Source organism: Rhinolophus sinicus, chromosome 14 (assembly GCF_057876585.1).
Source record: "Rhinolophus sinicus isolate RSI-liver-muscle chromosome 14, RSI-T2T, whole genome shotgun sequence".
In the NCBI taxonomy this organism is placed as follows: domain Eukaryota; kingdom Metazoa; phylum Chordata; class Mammalia; order Chiroptera; family Rhinolophidae; genus Rhinolophus; species Rhinolophus sinicus.
The window spans coordinates 137,138,273-137,152,718 of record NC_142514.1 but is presented as its reverse complement, the minus strand read 5'-3'; the positions used below and the strand labels follow the sequence as shown (position 1 = coordinate 137,152,718).

The following is a 14,446-nucleotide window of genomic DNA, read 5'->3' as shown; positions in this document are numbered from 1 at the left end:
CAGTTGGTTAGAGCGCGAGCTCTTAATAGGGTTGCCATTTCGATTCCCACGTGGACCACTGAGCTGCGCCCAAACTAGATTGAAAACAATGAGCTGCTGCTGAGCTTCTGGTGGGGCAGCCGCATGGCTCAGTTGGTTAGAGCACAAGCTCTCAACAATAAGGTTACAGGTTAAATTCCCGCATGGGATGGTGGGCTGCGCCCCCTGCAACTAGACTAAAAACGGCAACTGGACTTGGAGCTGAACTGCGCCCTCCACAACTAGATTGAAGGACAACGACTTGGAGCTGATGGGCCCTGGAGAAACACACTGTTCCCCAATATTCCCCAATAAAAATTAAAAAATAAATAAATAACAAGTGATGGGTGGAATCTAAAATGGTGCATTGGCTGTGCAAAACAGAATGGAGGAGGCTCAACAATTTAAAAATAGAACTATTATATGGCCCAGCAATTCCACTTCTGATTATATACCCCAAAGAGTTACTCAAACAGATATCTGTATACCCATGTTCATAGCAGCATTATTCATAATGGCTAAAAGGTGGGAAAAAAACACTGACAGATGAATAAACAAAATGTGGTAGATATATACCACGGAATGTTATTCAGCCTTAAAGAGGAAGGAAATTCTGACACATGCAACAAACAACATGGATGAACACTGAAGACATTGTGCTCAGTGAAATAACCGAGACACAAAGAGACAAATATTGCATGATTTCTCTGATATAAGGTTCCTAGAGTTAGTCAAATTCATACAGAGAAAAAGTAGAATAGTGGCTGCCAGGGGTTAGGGGAAGGGAAAAATGGGGAGTTAAGTGTTCAATGAGTATAGAGTGTCAATTAAGAGAAACGACTCTGCAGATGGATGGTGGTGTTTGCATAACAATGTGAATGCACTTAATTGTACACATAAAAATGGTTAAAATGATAAATACGTTATGTGTAATTTACCACAATAGAAGAGTTCGACAAGTACCTTCACATTCTCTTTTTTTTTTTTTAATTCTATTTTGTCTTTCTTGGTAATTTTTTTTTAAATTTATTGGGGTGACAATTGTTAGTAAACTTACACAGATTTCAGGTGTACAATTCTGTATTACATCATCTATAAATCCCATTTGTGTGTTTGTTCACCACCCAGTCAGTTCTCCTTCCATCACCATATAATTGATCCCCTTTACCCTCATCTCCCACCCCCCACCAGCCTTACCCTCTGGTAACCACTGAAGTATTGTTTATGTCTATGAGTTTTTGTTTCTCATTTGTTTGTCTTGTTCTATTGTTGTTTTTGGTTTATATACCACATATGAGTGAAATCATATGGTTCTCTGCTTTTTCTGTCTGACTTATTTCGCTTAGCATCATACTCTCAAGATCCATCCATGTTGTCACAAATGTTCCTATATCATCTTTTCTTACCGCCGAATAGTATTCCATTGTGTACATATACCAGAACTTCTTTATCCATTCATCTATCGAAGGACACTTTGGTTGTTTCCATGTCTTGGCCACCGTAAACAAAGCTGCAATGAACAATGGAGCACACGTGTCTTTATGTATAAATGTTTTCAGATTTTTTGGGTAGATACCCAGGAGAGGGATTGCTGGGTCATGTGATAATTCCATTCATAATTTTTTGAGGAACCTCCACACTGCCTTCCATAATGGCTGCACCAGTCAGCATTCCCACCAACAGTGTATGAGGTTCCTTTTTTCTCCACAGGCTCTCCAACTCTTGTTACTATTTGTCTTGTTGATGATAGCCATTCTGACTGGGGTGAGGTGACATCTCATTGTGGTTTTTATTTTGCATTTCTCTGATGATTAGTGATGTTGAGCATTTTTTCATATGTCTATTTGCCATTTGTATGTCCTCTTTGCAGAAATGTCTCTTCAGGTCCTCTGCCCATTTTTCAATTGGGTTGTTTGTTTTTTTGTTGTTGAGTTTCATGAGTTCCTTGTATATTTTGGATATTAGCCGCTTATTGGAGGCACTGTTTGCAAAAATCTTCTCCCATTCAGTTGGTTGCCTCTTTATTTTGTCGATGGTTTCTTTTGCTGTGCAGAATCTTTTAAGTTTTATATAGTCCCATTCGTTTATTTTAGCTTTTACTTCCATTGCCTTTGGAGTCAAATTCATAAAATGGTCTTTGAACCCAAGGTCCATAAGTTTAGTACCTATGTTCTCTTCTATGCAGTTTATTGTGTCAGGTCTTATGCTTAAGTCTTTGATCCATTTTGAATTAATTTTGGTACATAGTGACAGACAGCAGTCCAGTTTCCAGACAGCAGTCCAGTTTCATTCTTTTGCACGTGGCTATCCAATTCTCCCAGCACCATTTATTGAAGAGGCTGTCTTTCCTCCATTGTATGTTTTTTGCTTCTTAGTCAAAAATTGTCTGTCCATATTTATGTGGTTTTATTTCTGGGTTCTCAATTCTATTCCATTGGTCTGTCTGTTTTTCTGCCAATACCATGCTGTTTTGATGATTGTAGCCCTGTAGTACAAGCTAAAGTCAGGGAGTGTGATACCTCCAGTATTGTTCTTTTTTCTTAAGATTGTTCTGGCTATTTGGGGTCTTTTGTGATTCCAAACAAATCTGATGATTTTTTGTTCTATTTCTTTAAAAAATGCCATTGGGATTTTGATGGGGATTGCATTAAATCTGTATATTGATTTGGGTAATATGGCCATTTTAACTATGCTTATTCTTCCAATCCCTGAGCACGAAATGTCTTTCCATTTCTTTGTGTCTTCTTCAATTTCTTTTAAAAATGTCTTATAGTTTTCAGCATATAGGTCTTTCACATCCTTGGTTAAGTTTATTCCTAGGGATTTTATTCTTTTTGCTGCAATTGCAAAAGGAATTGTTTTTTGCATTTCTTTTTCTCAGATTTCATTGTTAGTACATAGGAATACAATGGACTTTCGTACGTTGATTTTGTAGCCAGCAACTTTACTGTATTCGTTGATTGTTTTTAGTAGCTTTTTGGTGGGGTCTTTAGGGTTTTCTATATATAGCATCATGTCATCTGCAAAGAGTGATAATTTAACTTCTTCATTCCCAATTTGGTTGTCTTTTATTTCTTTCTCTTGCCTGATTGCTCTGGTAAGGACTTCCAACACTATGTTGAAAAGCAGAGGTGATAGGGGACAGCCCTGTCGTGTTCCTGAACGTAGAGCAAAGGGCTTCAGTTTTTCACCATTAATTATGAGATTAGCTGAGGGCTTGTCATATATGGCCTTTATTATGTTAAGGTATTTTCCTTCTATACCTATTTTATTAAGTGTTTTAATCATAAATGGATGTTGTATCTTGTCAAATGCTTTTTCTGCATTAATTGATATAATCATATGATTTTTATCCTTTGTTTATGTGATGTATCACATTGATGGATTTGCGGATGTTGAACTACCCTTGTGCCCCGGGGATGAACCCCACTTGGTCGTGATGAATAATCTTTTTAATGCATTGTTGTATTCGATTTGCTAAAATTTTGTTTAGGATTTTTGCATCTGTATTCATCAGAGATATTGGTCTGTAGTTTTCTTTTTTTGTGTTGTCCTTAACAGGTTTTGGTATCAGGGTAATGTTGGCCCCATAAAATGAGTTAGGGAGTACTGTCTCTTCTTCAATTTTTTGGAAGAGTTTGAGCAGGACTGGTATTAGATCCTCTTTGAAGTTTGGTAGAATGCACTAGTGAAGCCATCTGGTCCCGGACTTTTGCTTTTGGGAAAGTTTTGGATGGCTGATTCAATTTTGTTACTGGTGATCGGTAGGTAGATAGGTAGACAGGCCTGTTTAGATTTTCCAGTTCTTCATGGTTCAGCTTTGGAAGGCTATATGTTTCTAAGAATTGTCCATTTCTTCTAGGTTATTAAATTTGGTGACATAAAGCTGTGTCTCCATTGTTTCCTTGCCTTTTTGTTGTTATCTGTTAGTTCTGTGTGGTGGTATTCTATGATTTTTCCCCCTGTTTCTTCTTTTATTACAGTATGTATTTCAGTTCTGGATTTTTTTTGAGTGGTTACCCTTAAGTTTATGTAAAAGAAAGTTTGATATTTAGAGTATTCCATTTTCTTCAGCACGCTTACTTTCTCCATTCCCATATTCCGGTTCAGGCCTTTACTCTCCCCCTTTTTATGTTTCAGCTGCCACAAATTGTCCCTGTTGATGGTGGTCGAATAGCCTCCCTTAGTATTTCTTGTAGTGCAGGTTGTGTATTAGAAAATTCCCTCAGCTTCTGTATGTCTGGAAAGGTCTTTATTCCTCCTTCATATCTAAAGGATATCTTTGCTGGATATATTATTCTTGGCTCATGATTTCTCTTTCAATAGTTTGAATATTTGGTTCCACTCCCTCTTGGCTTGTAGAGTTTCTGCTGAAAAATCTGATGATAATCTAATGGGCTTTCCTTTGTAGGTTATGGTCTTCTTTTCCCTGGTTGCCTTGTGTATTCTTTCTTTGTCGTTGATTTTAGACAGCTTCAATACAATGTGCCTTGGAGAAGGCCTGTTGGGATTGAGGTAATTAGGTGTTCTATTTGCTTCTTGGATTCGAGGATCCAGTTCTGCCCACAAGTTTGGGAAGTTCTCATCAACAATTTGTTTGAATATATTCTCTGTTCCTTCTCTCTTTCTTCTCCTTCTGGTATGCCCATTCTTATATTGCTCTTTCTGAAGGAGTCCGAAAGTTCTTGTAGAGTTCTTTCATTTCTTTTAAGTCTCAAGTCTGTTTCTTCTTCCATCTGTGTAATTTCCAGGTTTCTATCTTCAATGTCACAGATTCTTTCCTCCATCTGGTCAACTCTACTACCTAAGCTGGTTATTTCATTCTTAATTTCTTCTATTGAGTTCTTAATCTCCAGAAATTCTATTTGGTTCTTTTTAAAAATTTCAATCTCTTTCATAAAATGCTCATGTTGTTCTTTGATTGTGTTTCTGAGTTCATTAAACTGCCTTTCTGTGCTTTCTTGCATCTCATTTTTTCAGAACTGCAATCTTGAATTCTCTGTCATTTAAGTCACATATTTCCATATCTTTAAGTGCCTTTTCTGGAGACTTTTCACTTTCTTTCTGAGCTGTCTTGTTGCCTTGGTTATTCATGGCAATGACTGATTTATTATTTCTCTTCCTAGACATCTACAGGAGTGGCTTCTGCAACAGGTTGCTAGGAAGAGGTCTTTCATTTGTTTTCCAGTACTTGTTGGTAGAATGTTTTATTTTCTCTCCGACTGCAGGCTTTTTTTTCTCTCTCACACGGTAGTGCTATGTTTTCTCTGCACTATTCCAGCTTCTCACACAATGGCGGGATTCCCTGGGTTACAGGCTTCTCCTCTGGGTCACAGGGCGCAGTGTCCGTGTGGGTATGCGGAGAGCTTTTGAAGTTCCAAAGCTCTTCCAGCTCCAGATACAGAGCCCGTGTTTCAGCAGTTCTGTTTACTCCTGCAGGGATCTGCCCAGATAGGTGTGGTCAGGGGCGGGGTGAGTTGTGAGAGGTGGCCCAGAGCAATGGCGGAAACCACCACCACAGCTGGTCCTGCTTCCACAGCTCCCTCTCCTTTGCTGGAACCAGATGGGCTGCGAATCTGTGTCTGCGTGGTCCACAGTTCTCAGAACAGCAAATATTCTGTTCTTTTGATCTACACTGCTACTGTTCCGCTTCTATCACCGGGCAGGTGGGGGCAGGGTGAGCTCTGGGAGGGTAGGGAAGGGACGGCTAGTCTCAGTGCCTAAGGCTTCCGTTCTCTGCTCAGCATTGAAGGCTTAAACCACCGTTTTCAGCCTTCTTCCCTCAGTCTTTTCTCCGAGGTCTCTACCGTGAACGTTGGCTTCAGCCGTGTTACATTCTGCCCCCTCAGCCCTGTGGGCCATAAGCGGAGCCCTAGCAGTCCGAGTTCTTCCCTCTCCCGCAGTTGCGGTAGTTCCGGGATGCAGCGAGCTCGGAGCACTGAGCTAGGTCTGCGTCCTGCGCTGGCGTGGCTCCGTCTCAGCACTTCTCCCTTCCCTCCTCTGTCGCTGGTGCGATTCGCCCACCTTTAGGTGAATTTAGTAGTGGGCCTCTTCGTCTTGCCTGTCTGCTGTGCAGGGAGTCCTTTGTGGAGTTATTGTTGTTTGATTAGTTGTAAATTCCAGGGGAGCTTTACAGAGGCTCACCTCACACCGCCATTTTGATGACGTCACTCCCACATTCTTAAATTAGTAAAATATATATTGTTTTGATAATCTGAACATTTTTATTTAATTTTTTAAAATGTTCAACGTGAAAGAGCAAAGTACTAATTTTTTTTTTCATTCATAAAAGAAAGATCAACCTCCTTTCACAGGAAGACTTCCAATATTTCAAATTGAGAGAATTCCAATTTATATAGTTGGGAGGAGGAGTGAAAGAAGAGAAGAAACTACAAAACAAAGCAAAACAAAACACACAAAAAAAAACCTTGTTTAGGTGTTTCTTCCTCCTTTTTAGTCTCCTCATCCTCTAAGCTGGGACTTCCCCGGGAAGAGTTGTCTTGTTGGCTAGAGTTTTTCAATAATACAGGATCGATTTGTGCTTTCAGGAGTGCAAGAGTCTCAGCCAACTCGTTTCGATTCCTAAACAAGGGAAAAAATAAGACAGAATAAAAATCTTTCTTCTGTTCTAAAGAGCTTTAGTATAATATGTACTAGAAATTAAATTAAAAATAAATAAAAACACATTAAGGACATCCAAATCATGGTGCAGTTAAAAGTAATTAACCTTCAATTTTAAAATTAAGTATTAGGAATGAATACATATTAAAATACACTATTCTTCAAAGAGAAATCTTAGACTCTTCTCCCTATTGATTAGAATGGCAATGCAAATCTCTTTGGCGGAAAAGAACAGTAGGAACAAATTAAATAAAAACCAAAGTTTGATAATTTTTTAAAGTACCATGCAATCTCTAAGGATCTTGAAGAAACATTTCTTTTTAACAAACTGATTCAAGTTTTTGATTCATTTGGGAATAATACTTTTCCACCTACAGAGAACGGAACATTTGATATTGTTATAAAGTTATGATCCAGGTCTTTCTGAGTAATTACGGCAAAAAAGTCAGCTCTATTAAAACATTCAAAAATCTAAGAATTTAGGTTACTGATGTTGTTATAGTTTACGACTACAGGAAGAGAATTCAATTTAAATTAAACATACAAGAAAATCCCAAATAAAAAAGATTCTAATCTATATATTCTCTATTTTTACTACCAAAACCAGAGGTGTGGTATGGTCAATGTAAATGCCTCTTACAAACAAAAAAACTGAGTTGGATATTTTTCCTGCTCAGATAAGCAATGTGTAACAGTGCAGATTAAAAAGGAAACCCTGGACTAAGAATTGGGAAACTCAGCTCCAGTTCTGCCACTAAATTAATTAATCAGAACCATGAGCTTCCCATCTGGGTTCTCAAAGCACTGTGTGCACACCTCTAAGTCTACATAATTAGTATTAAGATGAAATTGCTTGTTTTCTTAATCTGCATGACACATATGCCCTCTATCCTATCTCTTTCCACCTCCAGCCCAGCTAAACTCTACTGCTTGAGAGCAGGGATTGCTTTATTGCTTTATGAAGTAGGCTCAAAAAAAGAAAATTTAAAAAAATCAACAAATGTATAAAATCCATTCCTAAATTAGATGGCTATGGGCCCCTAAACGGGTCATACACCTTCACTAGTCCTCAGCTTCCTTATCTATAAAAGACTGAATTCTCTCCAATATTATTAAATTGGCCTCTTAAGGAAAATAATGAAATTGCCACTGATAGATATCTTTCAGAAATTAAAATGGCAACCATTTTGTCATTGTGTATGGGAATGAACACACAGGATTAAACAGATCATAAACCATCTGTATGAAATGAATAAACATGTTTATACATATTACAAATATCATATAAGCATACCCAATAAAATGAACAGTTTGGGATTTTAATTCTCTAGTAGTAGAAGGTCAGATTAGATGCTCTTCCCAGGTCCTGCCTCCATTTTACAAAAAGGAAAATTAAAAGCTAGAGACATTAAATAAATTTATTTTTGGTAAAGTTTCTATCTCCTGACTTCATTATACCAACCTGCTTCTAACCTAAGGCTCTCTCTACTTAATGTTATTACTTCTCATATTGCATTGAGAATTCCATATGTAATAAGTGTCTCAACCTATTTGTTATTTTTTGAGGCCATGCTGGGAACTGAAGAATGTATTGAAGTTTTTCAGTATACCTATTTTTAAAAGCTTCCAAACATCAGAAGCGAGCCAACATTGCTCAACAGTTCATGTCAATTATTTCCACTATAAACAACAAAAAAGGCTTTTAACCCAACTACTGTGTTAAAACTCAAGACTAATGTCGTCATTATTATATGAAAATAGAAAACTATCCATCTTTGGATTTTGCATAGTTTAATCTCACAATTATTTAGTGTGCTAAATAATTTTTTTAATCCTAAATTTGAACTAGTCAGAAGGAATTTCTGTAAATCACATATATTCAAATTATACCTATTTTTTGTTTTGTTTTGTTTTTTACCATTATCTTCAGGACCTTTTAGAGTAGACTATAGACTCTAACAGCAATTCAGTTGTTCTGCCCTCTCTCCTCCAGTGCTTGCTTTTCTCTAAAACATTTCTTCACTCAGGAGTATTAAGTCAAGCTACATCCCTCCAAAACACCATGCTCTTATCTTAGAATGTCAGGTGTTTGCACTTCTATTCTCCTAAACTGGAATGTGCTCCCCATACCCAACTCCAGTCCTTCTTTCAGAGACAAGCACGGAATGGATAAACAAATGTGGAATATTCTGATAAGGGACTTCTATTTACCCATTAAAAGGAATAAGTATTGATTCTTACTAAATACATGAACCTTGAAGACATTATGCTATCTGAAAGAAGCCAGACACAAAGGCCACATGTTGTATGATTCTATATATAAGAAATGTCTGGAATAGACAAATTATAGAAACAGAAGGTTGACTGGTGGCTGCCATGGGCTAGGGAAAGGAAGAATGGTGAGTAACTGCTAGTGTACAGGGTATGGGGTGCAGTGATTTCTTTGTGGGGTGAGGAAGATGTCCTGGGGTTAGATAGTGGTGATGGCTGCACAACTTTGTGAATATACTAAAAATCATTGAATTATATTTTTAAAATTAATGGTGGCTTGGACAAGAATATATTATAGCTATGAAGGTGATGCAGACCCATCAAATACTGGATACATTTTGCACAGAGAGCTGACTGTAGTTGCTGATAGAGTAGATGTGAAGTGAGAGAAAAACAAAAATCAAGGATATACCTCCAAGATTTTGGATCCAAGCAACTGAAAGGATATGGCTACTATTAACTGAGACGGGACAAACAGGTGAAGATGGAAAGGTCAGAAACTCAGTTTTTGGCAGACTGACCAATTTTGACTTAACAATTATTAACAAATTCTTAACTCTGGCATTTTCCTTATCTGTACCTGAAGTTAATCTAGATGTTGGTGAAATGGAGCATATCATCCTAATTATTATATTGTGCAATATAATTTTTCCCAAGCTTTCTTAAGGGTTATTTAGTTAGAGTTAGCGGTAGGGACTAAACTTTTTAGAGGCAACTGAGCTCATAGTCCAATTCAATAAAAAACAACACAGACAAAAACCAAGGCAAGCACACGCATCATCTTCTGCCAAGTATGGGCTAGGCCTCTGGTTCTTCCACAGCACACCGGGTGAGCTACATCACAGATCACGTTTATGACATTGTATTAGCATTTAGTATTTCCCCGCATCTTTCTCCCACAATATGGAGAGCTTCTTAAAGAATGGCTTCATGTCTTTGCACCTCCAGAGCACACAGCATACTGTGACTATAGCAAGTCTTTAGTAAAAATCTGTAATATATGGCACCAGGGTCCACCAGTAATATCCCACCTTTTTCATATAATTCCAAATTACTGAGTAGACAAAAAGGGAAGCTAACTGAGTGTGGGGCCAAGAAACTGAAAGAAGATGTTAATGAATAGGGTCAAAAGCAGTAGTATTAATAATGGAAGTTAACATTAGTGAGTGATTACTATGTTTCAGGCACTACAATAGTTTTCCATAAATTAGTTCATATAATTTCAGTATAACCTGATTAAATAGGTACTATTATTACCCCCATTTTAATACAGGAGGAAAGTGAGGATACACAGAGAGTAATTTGCCTAAGGTCACAGTTAGTACATAGTAAAGGCAGGATTGAATGACAGACAGTCTGACTTCAGAGACCACCCTCTCAATCACTTTGCTATATGAGTAGCATATGGCTCAGAAATGCTTTGAGAGTGTGTAAGTACATGAAGACTGTACACACTATTTAGGATTCAGCTTTTTAAAAATGTCAAACAATTACCAATTCTTAAAATATTTTTGAGGTATAATTTACATACTTTGAAATGAATAAATCTTAAGCATTCACTTCATCATGGCAAATGTATACAGCATGGAATCCACACCTCTATCAAGATAAGGAATATTACTATCACCAGAGAAAATTCCTTCCTGCCCTGGCCTACTCAATCCCTCTCTTCCACCAAAAGGAAACAAAGTTTTGATGATTGAAACCATGTATCAGTTTAGTTAATTCCAGAATTTATAACAAATGCAATAAACAATATATGTCCTTTTTGGCTTCTCTCATGCATCATAATACCTTTGAGACAAATACGTATAGTCGCATGCACCACAGGTCACTTCTTTTTATTGCTTAGCAGTAATCCGGGTATGAAAACTATTACGAATAAAGATGCTGTGAATATTATCACACAAAGCTTTTTGTAAATGTGTTTCTGTTTCTCTACGATAAATACCTAGGAGTGAAATTGTTAGGTAACAGTTTAACACTTGAAGAAACTGCCAAACTGCCTTCCAAAGTGGTCATACCTTATCACATTCCCACCAGCAAGGTGTAAGAGTTCCAGTTGGTCCACATTCTTGCTAACATTTGGTGTGTAAGTCATTTTTATTTTAGTCATTCTAGCGGAGGTAAAGTGATATTTTGAAGGGGAGCTGAAAATGCCACCCCAGAATGTGCCATTTTAGCTTATTTATTATTTTAACTTAAAATTGAGAAACAGATGACACAAGAATATTCTCACAGTCCTTTGTCCCCCAAAAGGAGAAATAAATCTCTCATGTGAAGATATCCTACCTACTCCAAGAAAGATATCCTTGCCATCAGAGAGAGGGAATTCAAGGCTGGGAAGACTGTATCAACAAGCCTTGTTACTTCCTCAATAATTTACTACTGCAAGCCCAAACTTCTTTGTCTTGTCAATTATTCACAAATGCATCCGTTCTTTGTCTAAAAGGTATAAAAGCTACTTACTTTGGTCACTTCTTTGAGCCTCACATCTTATCTTTGGGATTCCCATATGTACAAAAGTAAATTTATTTTTTTTCCTCTTGTTAATCTGTATTATGTCAATTCCATTATTAGACTAGCTAAAGAACCTAGAACCTAGCAGGAAGAAGGGAAATGTTTTCTTCCTCTACAATCTCATTATGGTTTAAAACGAGAATTTTCTGATCAATAATGATCACTTTTTCATGTAAACGATCATATGTACATATTTTTATAAAGTAACCGTTCAACATTCTGCATAAAACTTTATCTTCCTTAGCAGACTGAACATAAAAGCACTTTCAGGACACCCTCTCTGATTTTCAAGAATCGCCTAATGCAGTCTGGTCTAAGATTTGTTAAAATTCTCTCATCATTAATAACCAAATTCTATCACTTTGTGGTGTTAACGTTTTGCTTATTTTTTTCATTCCTAAGTAAATTCTCAACATATCCCCTGATGTAAATTAATAAGCACTTATAAAACGTTATTTGATCAGATGTAAAAAGTATTTTTCTGTACTTTCATCCTCTCATTGAAGACTAAAGAAGAGACAAAATAACTGTAATAAATACTAGTCTTCCATAGCCATACTGTTTTGAATGTTAATGGAAACAATTGGGACACTGGCTAGAACTTAAACATTTATATTTCTGAAACCTATTATAAACACTTGGTTAAATCATACAAAACTTCCACTTTTGAAGGTTAAAATGTTGTCAATTTCACATGGTTCAATGAAATTTAACTACTTTTAGTCTTTTGTAAGTAACTTACTAAATCTTGTTTAAACTTAAAATATAATTATATATATTGGTTAACTACTTCCTATCTATCTACTTCATAAATATTTATATTATGAATTTTATAACAGACATGGTAATTGCTATTTAATAGAAGTTTTAAGAATATGGCGGTGTTACAGCATGAAATTTTTTAAAAAGACTGTTTTAGAGCAGTTTTATGTTCACAGCACAATGGAGAAGGTACAAAGATTTCCCATATACTCCCATTACAGAAGTAGGAACGCAATATAAATGTATTAATTTAATCGAATCAGGAAATGATAGTGTGACAATCAGGTGTTCAGAATTTGGCTTTAATTACCTGACATCAGAGTCAATAAACCCAATGATTTCTTAAAAGTCACAAATAATACTATGTAGCTGGGAAAAACAGCCTGCTTGGTACATTTGCAGATAGGAATTCACATGTTCATAGACATTCTTCAAAAAGGCTAAAAGTAACCTGGCACCAGTTCTCTAAAGAAATCTGTGATTATTAACATGAGAAAACTGTGTTCAGGCATTCTGTGTAAGCATTTGCATCTGAACAACTGCCACATCCACCATTTTATCTTTATCATAAACAGATTTTTGTACATGGAAGATTTTTAAAAAGGCAGAAGTACGGGGAATAAAACCTGGAAAAATTATCAAGGATGAGATGAGGTGAAAGATACATCAATGGAATTTTGCCCTTTCCTCTTTCTGATCAATGCTCTTTCTCTCATATCATGCATTAGAGTATATACTTAAAATGGTGTACATTGGAAGTTGTTTTAGGCCACATATGACCAATGAATAATAATCACAATTATTCTTCTGTCATGCTTTCTTCATCTACAAAGTAGGAGAGAGTGTCTTTTAAACAACTATTTCGATATAGGAAATAGAAGTGTGTTAAAACATAATGACCAGAACCGCCTCGATGCATGTATTCAGAAGGAGAGGTGATGAGTAAATTTTATTTCAGGACTACTTTGTTTATCTCCATTTAGTAAACTAACTACATGGAGAACGATATTGTAGTATGAAAATTCCCCATGAGCTCATTCAATTCACATCTATTCTTAGGGAATAAAAGTTGAGCTTCCCTGACCCAAATATTCTAAATTTCTATGGATTACCTCTTCAAAATTAGTAAATAATCAGTAACAAAAATCTGCTAAAATTCAAAACAAGCAAAAACAGATGAGTTAAAGACAAAGTAGTTTTTCACAAGCCAATGGTTATATATCTATTAGTTTTCCCTACTTTAGTTGTAGATTCTCTGACATTTTCAAAATTAATATAAACTGGGTATTAATGAAACAGATTCTACATAATTAAGTTACAGAAACAGATTAGAGACACAAAGATTCTGAATAATGGTCCCAGTGTCATTTATTAATTGAAAAAAACAAAAGACTTGTTATTTCAAGGTTTTACGTTAAACGTTTACATTGAAATATATTTGTTGATACAAATAAGAAATCAAGATTTTTAAAAATGGACTATGGCAAAACAGCACAATATTTCTCAGATTTCTTCAGAACCCCAGTAAGGAAATGTACACGTAGTAGAAATCAAAAATATACTAAAGCATTAAGATGAACTGGATAAATTCAAATAATTAGGAATAAGTAGATAATCCTAACAGAAAACTATAGCTAAATAAGAACCACACAACACTTTACTTGTATTTTTGTGTAACAATGGGGTTTTTGGTGCATATTATCAATGCGTTATCCTTCATCAGATTCTGGCTTCCTTAAGTACAAGGTATGTGTCCTGATACGGACCACACTACTAAATATATTTATTTATTTGACAAATAATGAATTAAGTGCCTACTATGGGTATTGTGCTGGACATAAGGCTCAACCCCACAAAAAAAGGACCATACCAGACTCAGAGACTATATTCTAGTAGAGAACAGATCAAAGTAAGGAACAAACAAATAAATGTAAAAAGTTTCCAAGAAAAGATACCTGACAATGCATTTCCATGAAGATCCATCTTGATCGTCTTGTTCTTCTATGTACATTCTGACATTGTGATCTTGATCCAACTGGTACCAGTACATGAGGCCATCTTTGTCTCGGCCAATGGGCTGGAGACGCATGGTATCAGCATCTTCCTCATTGATAATATTCTTGAATTTGAGATTGTCATCAAACTGACACTCGCAGAGGTACTGGAAAATAGTCATAACATGGCTTGAAATACTCCACATAAATGTTTCTCCATTACAGTAAACGTGATATGTTCAACCATATAACTGACTCAG

At 36.3% G+C, this 14,446-nt stretch overlaps 1 protein-coding gene across 4 annotated transcripts in view; it reads right to left on the bottom strand.

The window, feature by feature from the left end:
- RSF1 (remodeling and spacing factor 1) overlaps nucleotides 1-14,446 on the bottom strand; it is a 124,961-nt gene that overhangs the window by 49,856 nt on the left and 60,659 nt on the right. For all 4 annotated transcript variants that reach the window (XM_074335718.2, XM_074335720.2, XM_019726392.3 and 1 more), the window contains exons 4-5: nucleotides 14,148-14,353; nucleotides 6,446-6,600 (exon numbers count right to left, since the gene is read on the bottom strand). In XM_074335718.2, coding sequence (XP_074191819.2) covers nucleotides 6,446-6,600; nucleotides 14,148-14,353 — 361 coding nt within the window. The remainder of the gene's footprint in view (nucleotides 1-6,445; nucleotides 6,601-14,147; nucleotides 14,354-14,446) is intronic.